The 23588-nt window shown below is 33.7% G+C and overlaps 1 protein-coding gene across 1 annotated transcript in view; it reads left to right on the top strand.

The window, feature by feature from the left end:
* Positions 1-23588, top strand: part of LOC115411114 (F-box/LRR-repeat protein 7-like) — a 91826-nt gene that overhangs the window by 57884 nt on the left and 10354 nt on the right. Inside the window, exon 3 of the mRNA XM_030123057.1 lies at positions 20338-20955. Coding sequence (XP_029978917.1) covers positions 20338-20955 — 618 coding nt within the window. The remainder of the gene's footprint in view (positions 1-20337; positions 20956-23588) is intronic.

The raw sequence follows: 23588 nt of genomic DNA, 5'->3' as shown, positions 1-23588 counted from the left end.
TGGCCCCCCCACCCACCCCAGATCACCACCAAAATTTAATCATTTGTTCCTTGTGCCAGTATCAACATTTTCTGAAATTTTCATCCAAATCCGGGGCACTGACCTGCCTTGGTGGAGGTCTGCGCTCGCCGAGTGCTTCTAGTTTATTACTGTATTTTATATAGTCAACTCAAATTGATTAAAAAAGTATTGGATTACAATTTTCCAGAATCAAAGCTTCATTTTGCTAATTTTGCTGCTTCTAAGCATTGGTTCCACTGTTGTGTTTCACACGAACGCTTATTGTGACGCACATGACACCAGGATCAACACAAAGTTGGATGTTAGTGCCATCTTAAGTTGATAGTAAATTACACAAATGTGTTAAAGACTGCAGTGCACATAGATAGATAGATAGATAGATAGATAGATAGATAGATAGATAGATAGATAGATAGATAGATAGATAGACTTTGTATATCCTTTTACTTTATACTTTTTGTGGTTGTTTTTTCAGCTGGTTCTGGAAAAAAGGACAAGTTGTCATTTTCATACATGTCTTCATCACATTTTTTATCTATTTTTTCATCTATTCAACTAATAGATTTATCAAATTCAATCAAAGACAATAATCAAAAGGTTAATCGATTACAAAAATAATCAACAGCTGCAGCTGTAGTTATGATGGTGGGAATAAATTTGCATAAGCTCATTGAAATGATACCATGGTGAATGTGTAAAATGGTCCAGAAACTGGTCCTGAATTACATATTAGTTCGTTTTAGTTTTTTTTTTTTTTTTATGTACTTTTATACTGTTGTTATTATTGTTATTTCTATATACTGTATTGTATAATGTATAAAATATATTATTACTGGATTTTATACAATAATATTTGCTCTCACTGTCCTACCACTGTGACAGTATTTCATATCTTGCACAATCAATCTTTATTTTTTTTGCACCTTGATACGCTTTGTCTTTGCACAGAGTACGCTATTTTATTTTATTTTACCTTTTTGCTTTTCCTTGCTTAGTGTAGAGTTTATTTCCTTTATTTCCTTTTAGTTTAGTTTCAGTTATTTTAATTGTACTGTTTATTTCCTTTATGTCATTATAGTTTAGTTTAATTGTTTACATTTGTCGTGTGAAGGGAACTTGCAAAGTACGAATTTCATTGCTCAGTATTGCTGTCAAACTTCTTGAATCTTGAAGAAAAATTGATCCCTGGGCGAGGTCAAGGGCGTCACAGATGGACGGACCACTACTTTAAGATTCATAACTTTTGAACCAGACAAGTTTAAGACAAATATTACACATAATTCTAAATGCAAGGTCTAAATGCCATCTTAAACATACTCAAAGGGCAAAATTTTGTTTAAAATATTTTTAAATGAAAAATTTCAAAAACTACTGCGTCACAGATGGACAAAAAATTAACGTCTATTTTTTGCAAGATTTACAAAGTTCTCAAAAGTGAAGTTCTTATGACATTTTCATCCTAAAATATATTCAGTGTAAACTTTAAACCCTCTATTTTACAACCTAATAATTGGTTAGAGGAAAAAAAAAAAATGTGATCATACCTAAATAGCAAGAGCTTTGACAAAAGGCAATGCCACAGATGGACAAGAAAAGTAAATATGAAATTAAACATTTTTATTTCAATTATCAATTATCATATACTTTTTTTTTAAAACAATATTTACAACATACAAATAATATTAACATTATATTCAAATGTATTTTGCATAGATATATGCATTTATTAATTTTAAACACTCTGTGTTTAGAATATGACATTAATAATATAATAGTCCATTATCAATGTATTTGGAATAGATTTTTTTATTAACCCTTTCCTGCACGAATTATGAGAACCTTAATCAAAATTTTTTCCTGAGTGTTTTTATTCCTCCTTAGGCATGAAAAAAACAATGCGATTGAAATTTTTCTTCTGAACAATAAATAAATAAATAAATAAATAAATAAAAGTAAAATAAATAAATAAAAATACACACAAAAAATAATAATGAAAAAAAAAAAAATTTCTTATGAACCTATTTTTCATGAAGTTGCAAAAATGTCCACTCAACTGGACACCACATGTTTAATTTTTGACGCACAGAAACATGTATTTACTGATAAATTGTGTGAAAACTATGGAGAGGGCTTGTGATTCTGGGGGTTTATGCTCAGGAGAGATCTACATAATGTTACCAATTCATGTCAGAAAAGATATGTAGTGTCTTAAAACTTTAATAAAGATATGTGTAAAAAAAAAAAAAAAACAACAACAATGAAAAGAACAACAAAACCCATGAATATACAAGAGAACAGCAGTAGAAGAGCTGTCCACTGGAGTGACCATTGTGCATGAAAGGGTTAATGACAGTTTGTAAAATGAACCCAGAATGACAGCAGAAAACTGTCACTTTCCAAACACTTACACTCATAAAACTCCTAAAAAAAAATATTCACAAATTTATTCTCATTTCAAAATACATTTTCCTGAAAATATAAGTAATTACCTACCCAAAAATATAAGTTAGGTGTAGATTATTGTAATTTTTTTGACCAAACCTTCCTTTGACTTCGCCCCCCTACAGCTGTAAACATGTCCACTTATTCTATTAATATGATGCACAAAGAAAAAGCCACTTCACGCTAACATAATACACTGATTCCCACTTGTTTGTCTTGAATAAACAATGAAAGCACCACTTACTGTCGTGCATATTTTTATTAGTGTGTAAAATGTGAAGTAGACAGGCTGTTTATAATGACCTCAGACCGTTAAATCCTTTTATTATTAAGTTCCAAAATGCATCATGATCAGAGAAAGACATTTTTCTAGGAACCCAGGCCAACATAAACTAAATGACCTCAAAGAATTAATCCCACCTCTGTTAAATGCGAAACAAGACACATATTAAAACTGAAAACATCGTAGACAAACAACCCGCAGGAATGAGATGAATTAACCCTAAACTGAGGTTAGCCATATCCCACAGGAATGAATAAACCCCCTCAGTGTCTGATTTAAAGCAGAATGTATTGTGTTTGTTGGAGGTTTTTTAACATGAAATGCAGTTTTGACACTCCTTATTTTATTCAGATGTGACTAAGTATTTTAACCCTTAAAGACCTACAACTATAACAATGGTGACTTCTAAATACATTTTTCTCTACATTGAACCTTTCCTAAGTGATGTATCCCTATTTATTATAACATTATATTCTGTATTTTCGGTGTAAATCAGGTATTTTCATGTAGATCACAGGTGTCAAACATGCGGCCCGGGGCCCAAATCTGGCCCGTCAAAGGTTCCATTCCGGCCCTGCAGGATGAAAGTGCAAAAATGAACCTGAACAGTCCATGTTGTCCAAATCATTGTGGTTCAGGTTCCACATACAGACCAATGTGATCTACAGTAAAAAATAACAACACAATAAATAACCCATAAATAATGACGACAAATTTCCTTTGTGAAAAATTATGTGGGAAAAGAAATGTGAAAAAAAACATAACATTACACTGTGAAAATATTAACATTTAGAAAAGTATTCGTTCACAATAAAATGCAAATAAATTCATAAATGAAAACAAATATGAACAACCTGAAATGTGCAATTTTAACAATATTCTGCCTGTTACTAAATATTTGTGCATTTATGGATCCACTGTGATCTGGAGTTGTGTTAATAATAATAACAGATGGAATATTGTAGAAATTGATCAAATTTTAGTTCCAAACTCCAAAATTTTAATAATATTCTGCCTGTTACCAAATGTTTATGTAACACTGTGTGTAAATGTACATGTATAAATAATAAGTCGAGGTAAAATATTGTTAAAATTGCACTAATTTTTCAAATGAAATTTCAGTTTTTTCAGGTTATTCACTTCTTTTTTTTGTAAAATGTAAATATTTTCATAATTTAATTGGGGGTTTTTTTGTACTAAAACAAAAAGAAAAACTTGGATTTGTCATTATTTATAGGTTATTAAGTCATTATTTTACTGGTCTGGCCTGCTTGAGATCAAATTGGGCTAAATATGGAACTGAACCAAAATGAGTTTGACACCCCTGATGTAGATGTTCATAAAAACTCGGAGTAAATTCAAAAGTCATGTCAAAACAGAGAAAAAATTAAGAAAAATGGAATTTTCACCAATAAAACCCATGTAGTTTGACAAATGACTGGTTGAAGACACTAGTTTTTATGTTCAGTTAATGGTATATTTTGCTGAAAAAGTAATTTTTTCTCTATTTTTAATATAACCTTTGAATTTACTCTGAGCTTTTATGAAAATCTACATGATCAGTGAATCAAATATAGGAAAATACATGATTTTCACTGAAACATGCAGAGGATAATGTTGTAAATCTGTACTTTCTGGACTGTTGGCTGCACCCACCCTGTCTCCAACGTCTCACCATTGATTCATTGATGCCAAGCTTACGTGCAGCAGCTCTATTTCCTTCTTCGACAGCCGGATCGATCGTTAGCCTGGAAAACATAAATTAGCCGCGTCGTTTTTGAGTGTGTGGAAAAAAGTAGCGGCTTATAGACCAGAAATTACGGTAAATGGTGATAAATCTCTTGGGAAAAACAAAAAAAATCATTAGGAAGTAACTTTATACTCACTAAACTACATGTCATAGGGAGTATTGCACTTTTTACTTCACCATATTTATATGACAGCTTTAGTTACTGCCCTAAAAAAACAGACTTTTCTGCAAAAATATATCGTTAACTGACCATAAAAGTAAGAGTCTCCAACCACTGTCATTTGTCAAACTACATGGGTTTTACTGGTGAATCAATGGGTCGTATCCGATGACCATGAAAAGATGAAAAACTGCATTTTACTTCAATTATTTGCATGTTTTGATAGGATTAGTGGTACAGTAACATTTTAGATCAGCAGATGCTTTTGGTTACTAATGGCTGTTTAGGTCTATGTGGGTTAAGACACACAGGAGGGAGTTTTTTTGTTGTTTTTTTTTAAAGTAGCCCTGAATCGGAGGACATGTTCCCAGAAGGACGAGCAGTCTGTGGATGTCATCAGAGGCCGACCGAGAGTTGAGACCGAGCCAAGGTCTGGAAAACACATCTGCAGGACAGTCAGTCGTAAGGACTTTGTCACTGCCCAGCTGTCTGTCCCTGCGCACAAATCCACTCGACAGGCAGGATGCCGTCCATTTGTCGTGCAGATGCTGAAATATGTCGTACCGACTGATTCGTCTGTTTGGAAGCGTCCGTTAAACCAACACGGTTCAGCAACACGAACGGCATTACAAAGTAAACACAGCTTTGACAGGACATTGCCGCACATTGCCATATAAAATATTCACAGGGTTGACTCACTATCTCCTGGCAGTGGCAACTAAAAGCAACATTACACACTCTTACAGGACTGCCGTGCATATTTGACTAAATATTTCCCGGAGTAAGTGGGAACACCATACAGGGGTTAAATAAGACTACATAGAATAGCATTCTTTATACATGTCTGCCAGATGTGGAAATGAGCAGCTGTTTGTTAATGTAACACATGTGAATGCAAAGTTTATATGTAAATATCATGTTTACAGCCTTTTTACTGCTCTGTTGTGGAAAAGAAATCCATTCAGCTTCAATTTATCTGATGTGTAGTGTGAGTAAGAATCTGTAAGAACTGCACCAATTATTGCACTAGACTTTAAAACTACATTAACCCTTTCATGCATAGTGGTCACTACAGTGGACAGTTATTCAAGGCCGTTTCCTTGTATATTTGTGGGTTTTGTTGTTTTAGTTCCATGTCAGCCAATACAGTGGACGCTTATGCATCATCTCATACACTGACATTCACACCATTACTGTTACTTTGCTGTTCTTGATAAACCTGATCAGCAGTGACATGTTTTAGTGTAAATCAATTGTTATTTGTAAGACAAAAAGAGGTTTTTTTTGCATATTATTTCAATGAAGTGAGTAATAACTAGCATTAGAATATGTTAAAATGTGAGAAAACATCAGATTAGCAGCATTAAAAATGTTTTTCTGTCATTGTTTTCATATCACTTTCTGATATTGGGTTTTAAACACATTTCTATACTTCAAAAATTAAATGCATGAACATTTTTGTAACTCCATGAAAAAAAAAAAACTCGGATCACATTATTTTTTTCATGCCTAAGGAGGAATGAAAACACCCAAGACAAAAAAATTTAGACTAAGGTTCTCATAATTAATGCATGAAAGGGTTAATATAAGTTACGTCTAAACTTATCCTTTAAAACATTGCATTTGCACCAAAACTAAACTGTTAAAAGTGTAGTTTCAAAGGTAACTTCAAAATAATACTTAAAAGTAGATGCGTTTTTGAGAAGATTTAGCAACAGAACTAGTTTACGCAAGGAAACTTAAGGGTTAAATGTAAACATGACCTTGAAAGACATGAAGCTGTACCACCAATGCATGAACGGCATTACAAAGTAAACACAGCTTTGACAGGACATTGCCGCACATTGCCATATAAAATATTCACAGGGTTGACTCACTATCTCCTGGCAGTGGCAACTAAAAGCAACATTACACACTCTTACAGGACTGCCGTGCATATTTGACTAAATATTTCCCGGAGTAAGTGGGAACACCATACAGGGGTTAAATAAGACTACATAGAATAGCATTCTTTATACATGTCTGCCAGATGTGGAAATGAGCAGCTGTTTGTTAATGTAACACATGTGAATGCAAAGTTTATATGTAAATATCATGTTTACAGCCTTTTTACTGCTCTGTTGTGGCAAAGAAATCCATTCAGCTTCAATTTATCTGATGTGTAGTGTGAGTAAGAATCTGTAAGAACTGCACCAATTATTGCACTAGACTTTAAAACTACATTAATATAAATTACATCTAAACTTATCCTTTAAAACAGTGTTTTTCAACTTTGGAGTCGGGAACCATGTGGGGTCGATTGGAATTCAAATGGGGTTGCCTGAAATTTGTAGTAACTTATAAAAAAAAAAAAAAAAAAATATATATATATATATATATATATATATATATGGTGAGTTGAAAGAGACAATCACAAAACATAAAATACATGACAAACTGTGGTTGTGAAACTGCAGCACTGTGGTTCTGTTTATCTGTCAAATGTTCATTGTGGTCGGTTTCAGATGCTGCAGCTCTTTCGTAATTCAGAGTTTGAGTTATTGTTTGTTCAGTTTTAATTTGCAGCCTTGTAAATACCTCAACCTGGCTTTTCTGCCTCCGTCCATAATAATATACATTATATAGACTAAATGTCATCTAAAATTAATGTTTATTTGCAACATAGAATAGCAAACTATTACATGATCAAAACCAAATTAATTTTACAAAAAATATATATAAAAAAAAAAAGAAAGTCTGGGGTCAACAGAAATTTGTGATGTTAAAATGGGGCCACGAGCCTAAAAAGGTTGAGAACCACTGCTTTAAAACATTGCATTTGCACCAAAACTAAACTATAAAAGTGTAGTTTCAAAAGTAACTTCAAATAATACTTAAAAGTAGATGCTTTTTTGAGAAGATTGAGCAACAGAACTCGTTTACTCAAGGAAACTTAAGGGTCGAATGTAAACATGACCTTGAAAGAAATGAAGCTGTACCACCAATGCTCCACCTGTTTAGCTAGCATGCTAACTGTTTAGAATGAGTACTGTTTTTTCCCTCCTTTTACATCTAAAACTTTATACGTAAGAACATATATACTTAAAAGGGGTAATAGTATAATAACGCTGTGTCCTGCACAGTGTTATAAAGCACTTTTCTTATGTAGCCTGAGGACTTAGAGTTGGACATCTGGGTGGGACTACTTGAAATGCTTTTAGTGATGACTATCAATCCAAGTGAAGTCTGGACAAGGTGAGCTAAAGTGATGATGAGGAAACGCAGATAGGATCAGAGAGACGCGCTCAGTGTCCCGGTACGATCGTTCGAACCCGGGAATCGGATCCAACAGAGAAGACAGAGGTCTCCGCCGTCTCACGCCACGGTGATGGGATCCAGCCACCGCTTCTCACAGCTGTGGCTTCAGATGTGGCGGCAGTCGGCGCACATCTGTGAGGAGGGCCTCCGTGTTTACACAGAGCTAATGGTACGATGTCAACCTCAGCACCGCGCTCCTCAGAGTTCATCTGATGAAGAGGCCGTGCGACTCTTACCCAAGCGTCTGCGAGATAAACGTGACACATTTTTTCCCAAACATCCCAAAACATGATAACAACATCCATGGAAACTCCTCTTCATTGATGATAAAAGCTGGTGTGGTTATGGCAACATCTTCACAAACCTTTTACGCTCCTTTTATTGTCCCCGTTGGACTTATTCCCACGGGTAAGTCACAAATGTACCGTGACGTCTTGTCATTTCAAGCGCAGATACAGTGAAGATGAACTATTTTAGTAACTTGAAATAATCATCTGGAAAGGTCGGGGTTTTGGTTTCGGTCCTGACAAAAATGAGTCACAACAAAACGAAGAGAAAGTCATCAAAGAGGAGGCGACTCCCCGGACAAAGGCCTCGTAAGGACAGCATGAAACGCAACCACGTGTTGTTCTCATTCGCAAAGAAAATTTTTCTTGCATGGAAATTCTCACAGTTGTTAGTATCAGGCTTCATCCACATCAGGAAACTCAGCAGAGCACAACACAGTCATTGAACTCATGCTTCTTCTCAAAAGTCACACTAAGAAATGTAGGGAATTACAATCTGTGAGTAAAAGTGCATGAGTCAGGTTTAAGGAAAGTGCATTAAAAAGTTATATTGCGGTGCTTCTTGCAAAAATTATTCCTGGAATGCATCGAACGTTACTGACTGATGGTATTAAACGCTCGTGTCTGAGGGTGGATTTTTTTTTCCTTTAATAGAGCTTTGTGTGCTGAGAGGTTCAGATGACAAATCACTTAGAGGTTCCCAGCCTGAGAAACTGCCTGTAACTCACAAGAGGATCTCCAAAGATATTAACACATTTGGGAATATGAAAAAAACACATTTCTGCTACATATCTTATTGTTATCGAATCATTTCTTTTTTATTGCTTAAGATCGGAGAGTTTTGCCTTTTTGGGCCCATACAAGGTGGAGACTGGAACGTCATTCTTGGTAGAGTTGTAGCACATATACATATGTTATAGGGTAAGGTATTCATTTAGACCGCAAAGCATCTGTTGATCAAAAATATTCAATAACTTTTCAACCATTATATTATATTTTATATTTATATTTATGTAATTGCACATCATAGACAACAAGAGAAAAATGTAAAAAACAATTTTCATGCAAGTAACACCATTGTGCAGGAGGTAGAAGCCAAAAAAGGCTTGTGTAAATTTCTCCCCAGAAATAAACAATACACAGGAAAAAAAAAAAAAAAGAATTAAAAATACGATAGAACCGAATAACAATCTAAAGTAAAAACAATAGAAACACAAGTGTTCAGAGAACGCAAACCTCCACCAATCAACTATTTCTTTTTAAATTAAACAGTTTCAAGGTTGTTCCATACAGCAGAAAAAGTTGAAGCTTGGTACCAGTCATGTGTATGTCAAATTATATTCAATTCCAATCAATATTTGTTGAGTTATAATGAAAAGTGTGTGGTAAATGTGTGGAGTCCACATTCCACAGTGGATGTGGACAGTTTTATGCCAGGTACAAGATATTGTTAGAAGCTACAGGTGGATCAAATTGGAGGCTAATCGGAGTCATTTTGAATTTTTTATGAATTTTCGAAAATTGCTCGATGATGAGAGATCGGAAAATTGTCGATTTTGTGACCTTGCTGTGACCTTGAACTTTGGCCTACTTGGCCCAAAATTTAATGGGTTCATCCCGGGGCCTAGGCCTATTTGTGGGGACAATTTGGTAAAGATGGTTGTAATAGTTTTCCCGTAAAGTTGCTAACAAACAAACAAACAAACGCACAAAGCAAAGTGATGACAATACCTCCTGGCAGAGGTAATGATATACAGCCTTACATTTTTTCGTAGATTAGAGTCATTTTCAGATGCTTTTTAAATACTGATAAAGATATTTTAGAGAATACTGACTGACAGAAGTTCGGCAGTACGGTAGATAAAACTTGATCATGTAGGATAATTGTGAATAACAGAAGACGACATAAAAAGTTCTGGAAAACTTTAGGAAGAACATGAGTTAAGTGAACATATTTGGACATGAAGACACAGGTCTGGTAAATATTCCCATCAAAAACTGAGAGAAGTTTGAATTTTTTAAATTAATCCTATCAATATCATTAAATAATCCAGGTAAAATCCAGTTTGTCATCTTTTCATGGTCATCAGATATGACCTATTTGGACGTTCAGAGGCTCCATAGTGAATGTGGAAACACCATTATATTCTGCAACAATGGTTCACCAGTAAAACCCATGTAATATAACAGATGGCAGTGGTTGTAGACGCTTGTTTTTATGTGCAGTTAATGATATACTTTGCAGAAAAAGTCCGTTTTTCTTCAGTTTTCTCTGTTTTTATATCACCTTTGAATTTACTTTAAGCTTTTATGAAGATCTGCATAATCAGTAAATTCAGTATGGGAAAATACCTGATTTTCAGGGGGGAAAAATGCAAAATAGAAAGGATGATAACATAATAAATGGTAATGAATCACATAGGAAAGGTTAAATGTAGAGAAAAATTAATGTGGAAATCACACACACAAAAAATATTTCTATGTCTTTATGGGTTTTAGAAGTAAAAGTACATAAATTTGCAGTAAAATCTAGCTTAAAAATTCAAGTTAAAGTAGTGGTTTGCTCTGACGTATTATTAGATTTGGCAGCATATGATTACTAATAGTGAAACATCAGTGTTAAAGGTTAAACTTGACTCACTTTATTATCCATTTTTTGGAATAATTTATATTTTGATGTGGACTGGGAAAAAGTATGGTTGCTACCTCGGAAGTTCTTCATTTCGAATAAGGTGAGAGAGGTATCTGTAAAACTGTTTCACGGGTGTTATCCAACTAATTCAGCTCTGATTAAGTATAAGATCGATGTCAACCCTCTTTGCTCTTTTTGTCACAATACGGATGAAACATTAACTCATCTGTTTTGGGGATGTGCCTTCAGTCAAATTTTTTTGGTGTGATATCAGTCTTTTTTTAAATAGAAAACTGGATATTTCTTTAAACTTTAAAATTGAAAATATTTTATTTGGTTTCTTTATTAATGATTTGCCTGTTATGAAATTGTTTATTGTTAATCTTATTTCATTATTAGCAAAATTTCATGTGCATACAAGCAAATTTGCCGAACAGAAACCCAGCTTTGTATTCTTTCAATCTTACTTCAAATCCTACTCGGACACTCTTAACTTCTGCACGAACTCTAAAGCTACCTCATGTAAGGAATTTAAGTTGTAATTTTTTTATTTTTTAATATTGTTTATTCTTTTACTTTTATTTATTTAATTTACTTACCTATGTATTATTTATTTATATTTAATTTCTTCCTGCCTTACCTCGAGCATGTATGTTTTTTTTTTTTTTTCTCCATGTTCTGTTGTTCTATTTGTATACAACATTATGTAAATAAAGTTTTGGGAAAAAAAAGAGACAGGACAGAAAAAAAACAAAACAACAACTTTATTATCCATGTAGGGAAATGTGGCCTCTGCATTTTACTCATGTGATATACATACAGTACCTAGCATTAGCATTAGCATTAGCATGAGGTGCTATTGAAGGTGCTCTGGGACAAACTCCAGATCTACATCAGTTGTTAGGGTCACGATTTTTCAGGGTATGTTACTGTTAAAATTGCTGGAAATGGTGCTAGTTTTAAGTACTTTACTTTAGAGATAAATGATAGAATATTTAGCAAACTCACTATCAAAGAAGTTGGTGCTTATAATGGCAAGTGGCTAATATTAGGCTTCAAAAGTAGGAAAAATAGAAAAAAAGGAAAAAAAAAAAAAAGAAAGAAAAATCTCTCTCACCAATATCTTTTTTTACAGTTCTATTCATCTTACTTTCTACAGTTATTAATCAGTTACTTGGAGTTTCATACTCGGTGGTTCAAATGTATTTTTAACTATTACTTTGGCTTAGATATTCAGTTTAACTGTCATTCTGTTTCATAGAAAAAAACAAAACAATAATTAGTTTTCAGTGTCAAAACAATACGGATGAAACATTAACTCATCTGTTTTGGGAATGTGCCTTCAGTCAAATTATTTTGGTGTGATATCAGTCTTTTTTTTTTTAAATAGAAAACTAGATCTTTCTCTAAACTTTAAAATTGAAAATATTTTATTTGGTTTTCTTTATTAATGATTTGCCTGTTATGAAATTGTTTATTGTTAATCTTATTTCATTATTAGCAAAATTTCATGTGCATACAAGCAAATTTGCCGAACAGAAACCCAGCTTTGTATTCTTTCAATCTTACTTCAAATCCTACTTGGACACTCTTAACTTCTGCATGAACACTAAAGCTGTGAAAACTAAAGCCTTATGTAATGAATTTAAGTTGTAATTTTTTTATTTTTTAATATTGTTTATTCTTTTACTTTTATTTATTTAATTTACTTACCTATATATTATTTATTTATATTTAATTTCTTCTTGCCTTACCTCGAGCATGTATGTTTTTTTTTCTTTTTTTCTCCATGTTCTGTTGTTCTATTTGTGTACGACATTATGTAAATAAAGTTTTGGAGAAAAAAAAGAGACAGGACAGATAAAAACAACAACTTTATTATCCATGTAGGGAAATGTGGTCTCTGCATTTTACTCATGTGATATACATACAGTACCTAGCATTAGCATTAGCATTAGCATGAGGTGCTATTGAAGGTGCTCTGGGACAAACTCCAGATCTACATCAGTTGTTAGGGTCACGATTTTTCAGGGTATGTTACTGTTAAAATTGCTGGAAATGGTGCTAGTTTTAAGTACTTTACTTTAGAGATAAATGATAGAACATTTAGCAAACTCACTATCAAAGAAGTCGGTGCTGATAATGGCAAACGGCTAATATTAGGCTTCAAAAATAGTAAAAATAGTAAAAAGGAAAAAAAAAAAAGAAAAATCACTCCCACTAATATTTTTTTTTTTACAGTTCTATTCATCTTACTTTCTACAGTTATTAATCAGTTACTTGGAGTTTCATACTCGGTGGTTCAAATGTATTTATAACTATTACTTTGGCTTAGATATTCAGTTTAACTGTCATTCTGTTTCATAGAAAAAAACAAAACAATAATTAGTTTTCAGTGTCAAAACAATACGGATGAAACATTAACTCATCTGTTTTGGGAATGTGCCTTCAGTCAAATTATTTTGGTGTGATATCAGTCTTTTTTTTTTTAAATAGAAAACTAGATCTTTCTCTAAACTTTAAAATTGAAAATATTTTATTTGGTTTTCTTTATTAATGATTTGCCTGTTATGAAATTGTTTATTGTTAATCTTATTTCATTATTAGCAAAATTTCATGTGCATACAAGCAAATTTGCCGAACAGAAACCCAGCTTTGTATTCTTTCAATCTTACTTCAAATCCTACTTGGACACTCTTAACTTCTGCATGAACACTAAAGCTGTGAAAACTAAAGCCTTATGTAATGAATTTAAGTTGTAATTTTTTTATTTTTTAATATTGTTTATTCTTTTACTTTTATTTATTTAATTTACTTACCTATATATTATTTATTTATATTTAATTTCTTCTTGCCTTACCTCGAGCATGTATGTTTTTTTTTCTTTTTTTCTCCATGTTCTGTTGTTCTATTTGTGTACGACATTATGTAAATAAAGTTTTGGAGAAAAAAAAGAGACAGGACAGAAAAAAACAACAACTTTATTATCCATGTAGGGAAATGTGGTCTCTGCATTTTACTCATGTGATATACATACAGTACCTAGCATTAGCATTAGCATTAGCATGAGGTGCTATTGAAGGTGCTCTGGGACAAACTCCAGATCTACATCAGTTGTTAGGGTCACGATTTTTCAGGGTATGTTACTGTTAAAATTGCTGGAAATGGTGCTAGTTTTAAGTACTTTACTTTAGAGATAAATGATAGAATATTTAGCAAACTCACTATCAAAGAAGTTGGTGCTGATAATGGCCAGTAGCTAATATTAGGCTTCAAAAATAGTAAAAATAGTAAAAAGGAAAAAAAAAAAGAAAAATCACTCCCACTAATATTTTTTTTTTTTACAGTTCTATTCATCTTACTTTCTACAGTTATTAATCAGTTACTTGGAGTTTCATACTCAGTGGTTCAAATGTATTTTTAACTATTACTTTGGCTTAGATATTCAGTTTAACTGTCATTCTGTTTCATAGAAAAAAACAAAACAATAATTAGTTTTCAGTGTCAAAACAATACAGATGAAACATTAACTCATCTGTTTTGGGAATGTGCCTTCAGTCAAATTATTTTGGTGTGATATCAGTCTTTTTTTAAAAAGAAGACTGGATATTTCTCTAAACTTTAAAATTGAAAATATTTTATTTGGTTTTCTTTATTAATGATTTTTTCCTGTTATGAAATTGTTTATTGTTAATCTTATTTCATTATTAGCAAAATTTCATGTGCATACAAGCAAATTTGCCGAACAGAAACCCAGCTTTGTATTCTTTCAATCTTACTTCAAATCCTACTCGGACACTCTTAACTTCTGCACGAACCCTAAAGCTGTGAAAACTAAAGCCTTATGTAATGAATTTAAGTTGTAATTTTTTTAAAAATTTTTTAATATTGTTTATTCTTCTACTTTTATTTATTTAATTTACTTACCTATATATTATTAATTTATATTTAATTTCTTCCTGCCTTACCTCGAGCATGTATGGTTTGTTTTTTTTTCTCCATGTTCTGTTGTTCTATTTGTGTACGACATTATGTAAATAAAGTTTTGGAAAAAACAGGACAGAAAAAAACAACAACTTTATTATCCATGTAGGGAAATGTGGTCTCTGCATTTTACTCATGTGATATACATACAGTACCTAGCATTAGCATTAGCATTAGCATGAGGTGCTATTGAAGGTGCTCTGGGACAAACTCCAGATCTACATCAGTTGTTAGGGTCACGATTTTTCAGGGTATGTTACTGTTAAAATTGCTGGAAATGGTGCTAGTTTTAAGTACTTTACTTTAGAGATAAATGATAGAATATTTAGCAAACTCACTATCAAAGAAGTTGGTGCTGATAATGGCCAGTAGCTAATATTAGGCTTGAAAAATAGTAAAAATAGTAAAAAGGAAAAAAAAAAGGAAAAATCACTCCCACTAATATTTTTTTTTTTACAGTTCTATTCATCTTACTTTCTACAGTTATTAATCAGTTACTTGGAGTTTCATTCTCAGTGGTTCAAATGTATTTATAACTATTACTTTGGCTTAGATATTCAGTTTAACTGTCATTCTGTTTCATAGAAAAAAACAAAACAATAATTAGTTTTCAGTGTCAAAAATTAATTGGCGTTTGGCTTTTTCTCGCTCCAAACTGTCATTATTATCAGCCTTTTTATAATAAAGACCCCCAGATTAACCAGAGGCAAGTCTGTTTTTACTTTTGGGGATTTTTCTGTCCTTTGATACTTGAGATATTGGATGAGAACGGTTCAAAGATTGATTGAAATGAAACCATGTGAGAAGTTTATAGGGAAAAAAAAATCACTATTTGATGGAGCTGTTAACAACCTCTAAAATAGCAGAAATGTGAGCCAACAGACGTCAAGTGCCAAAAAAAAGGATGGAAACCATTGGTTTAGTCTTTAATGTTTAAAGCTTTTTATATTATCTATTGTGTAAAATGTTAAGAGTAAGCAGTAACTAAAGCTGTCATGTAGATATGGTGAAGTAAAAAGTACAATCTCACTATGAAATGTAGTTTAGTGAAGTATAAAGTTACTTCCATATGATTTTTTTCTTTTTCATAAGTGATTAACTTTAGCCCTATCAGCCCACCTGTGGGCCCAAAAAAAAATTATATTAATATTCATCTACTATAAAAATATAATAAATCAGGACAATGGATGTTTTTTTCAACTTTTGCTCAAAGTTTAGACCCTAATGTTAATAAAAGTACATCTAAAGTGTATTTTAGTGCAAACTTTAATGTTCAAACATGATTTTTAATCTTTGTGGGGTGAAATATACGCTGTTAAAAATCTCCAACACGAACAATTCATTTATGCATATCATCGTCACTCCAGCCAGAAAAAAAACAGGCGAGGATAAAAAAATTCTAATTTCTCTTTTAGTTTGTTACAGTTTACTCAGGCATAGTAACAGATACAATATTTTAGACAATGGGAATAGATTCTGTGAGGTCTCTAAATGTCCATAGACACCAAGAACATCCATATGAACCTTATTAATGTGAAGTAATTCTTCATTTACTTTGGGTATGTCTTTTTAGGCGTTTTTCCCCTGAAAATATGGTCAGGGTTTAACAGGTTAATCACCATTTATTATAAAACTAGCGTACTGACCCGTGGGGACCCTCTGGTTCTAGATCAGGGGTGTCAAACTCATTTTAGTTCAGGGTCCATATTCACCCCAATATGATCTGCAGTGGGCCGGACCAGTAAAATAATAACAGTGAAAAAAGTAAAATTACATTAGGATAATGTTTATATCTACATCGTTTCCTTAAAAATCTGAACAACGTGAACAACTTGAAATGTCTTAAGAAAAACAAATGCAGTTTTAAACAATATTCTGCCTCCGTTTATCATTTACACATGTGCATTACAATTTACATTACAATTACAAATACACAAAACATTTAGTAACAGGTAGAATATTGATGAAATTGCATTTACTTTTCTGAAGACATTTCACGTTGTTCATATTTCTTCAGGTTATTCACATTTTTTATAAAAGGATAATTTGTTCATGTAAACCTTTTCATGTAATTTTACTTTTTTTTTTACACTAAAACAAAGATAAAATCTGCAGTTGTCATTATTTTTAGGTTATTCTGACAGTATTTTTCTGGTCTGACCCAGTTGAGATCTAATTGGTTTATATGTGTACGTATGGAACCTGAAATAACATGATTTATACACTATTGATTAACCCTTTCATGCATAGTGGTCACTACAGTGGACAACTATTCAAAACCGTTCTCTTGTATATTAATGGATTTTATTGTTTTAGTTCCATTTCAGCCAAAACAGTGGACACTAGTGCATCATGCCATACACTGACATTCATACCATTACTGTAACTTTACTGTTCTTGATAAACCTGATCTGCAGTAACATGTTTGAGTTTAAATCAATAGCTTGTTATTGTTAATAGACTGCAATTAACCATTTTTTTTTAAACAGAAAGGTTTTTTTTTGCATATTATCTCCATAAAGTGAATAATAACTAATATTAGAGTATGTTACAATGTGACAAAACACCAGATTAGCTGCATTAAAATAAATGTATTTCATACTTCTCACTCAGTATATCAGTAAATACATGTTTCTTGGCTTCAAAAATTAAATGCATGATGTCCAGCTGAGTGAGTATTTTGCAACTCCATGAAAAATTGGTTCATAAAAAAAATTTTCAATCGCACTGTTTTTTTTCATGCCTAAAGAGGAATAAAAACACTCAGGAAAAATATCTTAATTAGGGTCAAAACATGGTATTCAAAATCTCTCTGAAGGGACATTTTAGAGACAATTTGACCCACATTTTTACTTTTAAATTAATTTTTGCTTTAGTTGGACCAGAAGGGATTATCCAAAAAAAAAGGAGCTACTTTATATTGAAATAAATATTGGAATGGTAATCAATTAAAGTTCGCTCTCTGATGGGACATTACTGTGTTTTGACCCATTACGGTTCTCATAATTCATGCATGAAAGGGTTAATATGTTCAGTGTCATTTTTGCATTTCACAAATCCATCCTATGGGCCAGATTGGATCCTTTGGTGGGCCGGATTTGGCCCCCGGGCCGCATGTTTGACACCTGTGTTCTAGATCCTGTGATCCAGTTCGTTCCTTTACTTTCTTGGTAAATTCCACTGGCATTTTTAGTTGAATAACCTCTCAGCTGGCATGTCTGTTTCTGCACATGAAATTTGAGTTGGTTTGGCAATGTGGCCCTATTGTTTTTCTGTTGCTAGGTAACCCACTTCAATGATGATTCTATGATTCTGGCCATAGCAATGTAATTGTAAGGTTCCAAAATTACTTGTATCTCCTAAAATATTGGTCCTATCAACTTGCCATTTTCACTAGTCTCTTCCTTGACCAAAAATATATAAGTATGCCAAACTGCAGCAGTCAGCTCTTTCTGGATTTTGTGTGATGCCCAAAACACACACACAGGGTCCACTTCCCTTTTATAATATAGATTATCCTCAGTATTTTGCGTTTTTCAGTGAAATTCATGCATTTATCTTGTAGATTTTCATTAAAGCTAGGATTAAATTCAATAAAATATGTCATTAACTGAACATAAAAACTACTTTCTACAACCACATCTCCATGGGTTTTATTGGTGAATCAATGTGGTGTCAAACATGCGGCTCGGGGGCCAAAACCGGCCCACCAAGGGGTCCGATCTGGCCCCTGGGATGAATTTGTGAAATGCAGAAATTATACTGACTATTTTAACAGTCAAGGATGTTAGAATCGTTTTAGGTCAATTCAATCTCAAGTGGGTCAGACCGGTGCAATACTATCATAATAACCTATAAATAATAATGAAAACTACAAATTTTTCATTTTGTTGTGTAAAAAAAAAAAAAAAAAAAAAAGTAAAATTACACAAAAATGTTTACATTTACAGACTAGCTTTTTACAAAAAAATGGGAATAACCTGGAATTTCTTAAGAGAATTATGTGGACTTGTACCAATATTTTGCTTCTCACTAAATGTTTTGTGTATTTGTAGATCCACTGTGATCTGTACGTTGTAATGCATATGTATAAATGATAAACTAAGGTGTAATATTGTTCAAATTGCACTTATTTTTCTTAAGAATTTTCAGGTTCATATTTGTTCATGTTATGTTCAAGTACGGTTCGTAGATGTAGACATTTTCATTATGGAATTTGACTTTTTTCACTCAAAAATATAGAAAAAAACTTTGGAGTTGACATTATTTATAAGTTCTTATCCTATTATTTATATTATTTTACTGGTCTGGCCCACTATATATCATATTAGGCTGAATGTGGCCCCTGAACTACACTGAACAAAAATATAAATGCCCCACTTTTGTTTTTGCTCCCATTTTTCATGAGCTGAACTCAAAGATCTAAAACTTTTTCTGTGTACACACAAGGTTTATTTCTCTCAAATACTGTTCACAAATCTGTCTAAATTTGTGTTTGTGAACACTTCTTCTTTGCTGAGATAATCCATCCACCTCACAGGTGTGGCATATCAAGATGCTGATTAGACAGCAGGATTTTTGCACAGGTGTGACTTAGGCTGGCCACAATAAAAGGCCACTCCAAAATGTGCAGTTTTATCACACAGCACAATACCACAGATGTCACAAGTTTTGAGGGAATATGCAGTTGGCATGCTGACTTCAGGAATGTCCACCAGAGCTTTTGCCTGTGAATTGAATGTTCATTTCTCTACCATAAGCCATCTCCAAAGCTGTTTCAGAGAATTCATGAAGAAGACTGTGCGAGGAAAATGGTGGTCACACCAAATACTGACTGGTTTTCTGACCCCCCTGGACCACCCAATACAGTAAAAGTGCACATTTTAGAGTGGCCTTTTATTGTGGCCAACCTAAGTCACACCTGTGCAATAATCCTGCTGTCTAATCAGCATCTTGATATGCCACACCTGTGAGGTGGATGGATTATCTCAGCAAAGGACAAAGGAGAAGTGCTCACTAACACAGATTTAGACAAATTTATGAACAATATTTGAGAGAAATAGGCCTTTTGTGTTCATAGAAAAAGTTTTAGATCTTTGAGTTCAGCTCACGAAAAATGGGAGCAAAAACAAAAGTGGGGCATTTACATTTTTGTTCAGTGTAAATTGAGTTTGACAGCCCTGATGTAGAAGATGACTGTTTCTATGTTCACTACAGACATATCTGGTGCTCCTGACTAACTGCATTTTACCTCAATTATGTCCATGTATTTAACGGTAAAGTAGTTCTACAGTTCCTAAACAGTTTAGATCAGTAGATGTTTTTGGTTGGCTGTGGACGTTCAGGTCTTTATGGGTTAAATGTTCTCTGATGCTCAGAGCTGGAGGTTGGGAATTGCTGCATAGATTAAATAGACTCAACACAGTAAGGTTAATTACATCTGAAGTCCCCTAACATCAGTCTTCTTCTTCTTTATTCCAGGTCTAGACTCCAGCACCCGGACCCTCAGTACTCCCAGTCCCGGTCTCATCCTCCCGTCCAAGTCTTCGTCTCTGTCGTCACCGGCGCTCTCCAGCAACGGCCACGAGACCAACTCCTCCTCGTCCTCCTCAGCTCTGGCCGAGACTGTGGCCGTGGTTCACCCTCAACCCGGAACTCACACGCGGTCCAGACAGTCCAAAGGCCACCACCTGGCCCCCGTAGACCTCCTCCCCGACCACACCCTCCTGCAGATCTTCTCCCACCTCCCCACCAATCAGCTGTGCCGCTGCGCCCGGGTATGTCGCCGCTGGTACAACCTGGCGTGGGACCCCCGGTTGTGGAGCACCGTCCGGCTGACGGGGGAGCTGCTTCACGCCGACCGGGCCATCAGGGTCCTGACCCACCGGCTCTGCCAGGACACGCCCAACGTGTGCCTGACGCTGGAGACGGTGGTGGTGAACGGCTGTAAGAGGCTCACCGACCGCGGGCTGCACGTGGTGGCCCAGTGCTGCCCGGAGCTACGTCACCTGGAGGTGGCAGGGTGTTACAACATCTCCAATGAGGCCGTGTTCGAGGTGGTGTCCCGCTGTCCCAACCTGGAACACCTCAACCTGTCAGGTACACACAAACACAAACACAGAGACAGAGACATATGTAGAAAGACGACTCAGTGGGTACAAACTGATGGAAAACTCATTAGACAAGTATTTTAGATTAGATTAGATTAGTCTACATTAGGTTAGATTAGATTAGATTAGATTAGATTAGATTAGTCTACATTAGGTTGGATTCGATTCGATTAGTCTAGATTAGATTAGGTTAGATTAGATTAGTCTGCATTAGGTTAGATTAGATTAAATTAGTCTACATTAGGTTAGATTAGACTAGTCTACATTAGGTTAGATTATATTAGTCTACGTTAGATTAGATTAGATTAGTCTACATTAGGTTCGATTAGATTAGTCTACAATGGATTAGATTAGATTAAATTAGATTAGTCTACATTAGGTTAGATTAGATTAGTCTACATTAGGTTGGATTAGATTAGATTAGTCTAGATTAGATTAGGTTAGATTAGATTAGTCTGCATTAGGTTAGATTAGATTAGATTAGTCTACATTAGGTTAGATTAGACTAGTCTACATTAGGTTAGATTAGATTAAATTAGATTAGTCTACATTAGGTTAGATTAGATTAGTCTACATTAGGTTGGATTAGATTAGATTAGTCTAGATTAGATTAGTCTACATTAGGTTGGAATAGATTAGATTAGTCTAGATAAAATTAGATTAGATAAAATTAGATTAGTCTACAATAGATCATCTTCGATTATATTAGATTAGTCTACATTAGGTTGGATTAGATTAGATTTGTCTAGATTAGATTAGATTAGGCTACTTTAGGTTGGATTAGATTAGTCTAGATAAGATTAGATTCATCTAGATACAATTAGATTAGATTAGTCTGCATTAGGATGGAATAAATTAGATTAGTCTACATTAGATTATCTTCGATTAGATTAGATTAGACTTTTTTAAATTGACCGTTGAAATTCAATGGTCAAGGCAGCAACAGAATAAAGTGCAAGAAAAAAAAAGTCCATGCATAAAGATAGTGCGTGGGTTCTCTCCAGGTACTCCGGCTTCCTCCCACCATCCAAAGACATGCACTGATTGGTTAATTGGTTAATCTAAATTGCCCATAGGTGTGAATGTGAGAGTGACTGTCTCTATATGTCAGCCCTGCGATGAACTGGTGAAATGTCCAGGGCCCGTAAGTAGCTGGGACAGGCTCCAAGCGACCCCCGTGACCCTAGTGAGGATAAAGTGGGTTCAGAAAATGAATAAATTAATGAATGAATATAAAATGAAAATTAATAATAGTAAAAAAACTATACACAATATATACATATTTACAACAGAGAGGAAATTGCAAATGTACACAATATACAAATCAAAAAATGTTCAGTAATGTCTTTATAATATCTATAGAAAACCTGAGCAGTATTTGAGATAGAATGCACTACAATAGAATATTTTTGAATTTTTATGGTCCATATAATAATGGCTTATAACATGGAAATGGTTACAGATATCAGTATAGTTATTATTGAGCACTGATAGGAAGTCATATGGAGTTTCATTTGGGTCCATGACCTTTGACCTTGAGTGACCTTGAAAGGTCAAACTCAATGTCTACATTTCAACAATCCTCTCCAAAACTACTGGTCAGATACATTTCAAATTTTTTATGTATGCTTCGATTATTGGATTTTGTAAGTGCATGTAAATGCGTAAGATCTTTGAAGGGTCTCAAGGTCACAAATTTTTATCAATTTAATCAATCAATCAAATTTTATTTATATAGCGCCAAATCATAACAAAAGTTATCTCATGACACTTTACATATAGAGCTGGTCGAAACCAGACTCTAAAGCCGTTCTACATTTTTTCTTTTCCAAAACTACCAGTCCGATTCATTTCATATTTTTTATGCAGCTTCCTTGCAATAATGTCTACAAAGTTTGTTGAGTTTTGAGATATTTGGATTTTTTTATTTTTTTTTTAATTTTTGAAATATTACAAATTTGCCTTTACTTATAATGGTCCATGTTTTGATGCTTATAACATGTAAATTGTTACAGATATCAGTATAGTTACTACTGAGCACTGATAGGAAGAAAATAGAAAAATAGAAAAATGAGCAGTTTTCATAATTTATAGGTTATTATGTTAGTATTTTACTGGTCTGGCCATTTTTAGACTGAAATGACCTAAAATTATTTTAACATCCTTGATTGTTAATATCTTCAATGTCATTTTTGCATTTCACAAATTCATCCCAGGGGCCAGATTGAACCCTTTGGTGGGCCAGATTTGGTCCCCGGGCCACATGTTTGACACCTGTGATTTAGACCAACTTAATAAAATAACTTATTAACTGATTTAAATGTGTACATGTAACAAACTGAATTTTTTAAGCAGAAAAAGCTCTTGATTTTACGCTTAAATTACTAACCCCATGAATCATTTTTTAGAGCGTACTACTAAATTGATCTTCTGGTTGTGGGGCCACAGTCTGCCTGGGCTCACACGCCACATTTTATCCTTGTTACCTACTATAAAAAACCAGCAAATCCATCCCAGTCTTATAATAGTTACAGGTGGGCTCACTCAGTTTTATGCAGGAATGGCTGCTACCTTACGTCATGTGGATTTACCTTAAAATTCATCTCCTCATCCCTCTTCAGC

The sequence above is a fragment of the Sphaeramia orbicularis genome, chromosome 20 (genome assembly GCF_902148855.1).
Source record: "Sphaeramia orbicularis chromosome 20, fSphaOr1.1, whole genome shotgun sequence".
Taxonomy (NCBI): domain Eukaryota; kingdom Metazoa; phylum Chordata; class Actinopteri; order Kurtiformes; family Apogonidae; genus Sphaeramia; species Sphaeramia orbicularis.
This window is presented reverse-complemented; position numbering and strand designations above follow the sequence as displayed.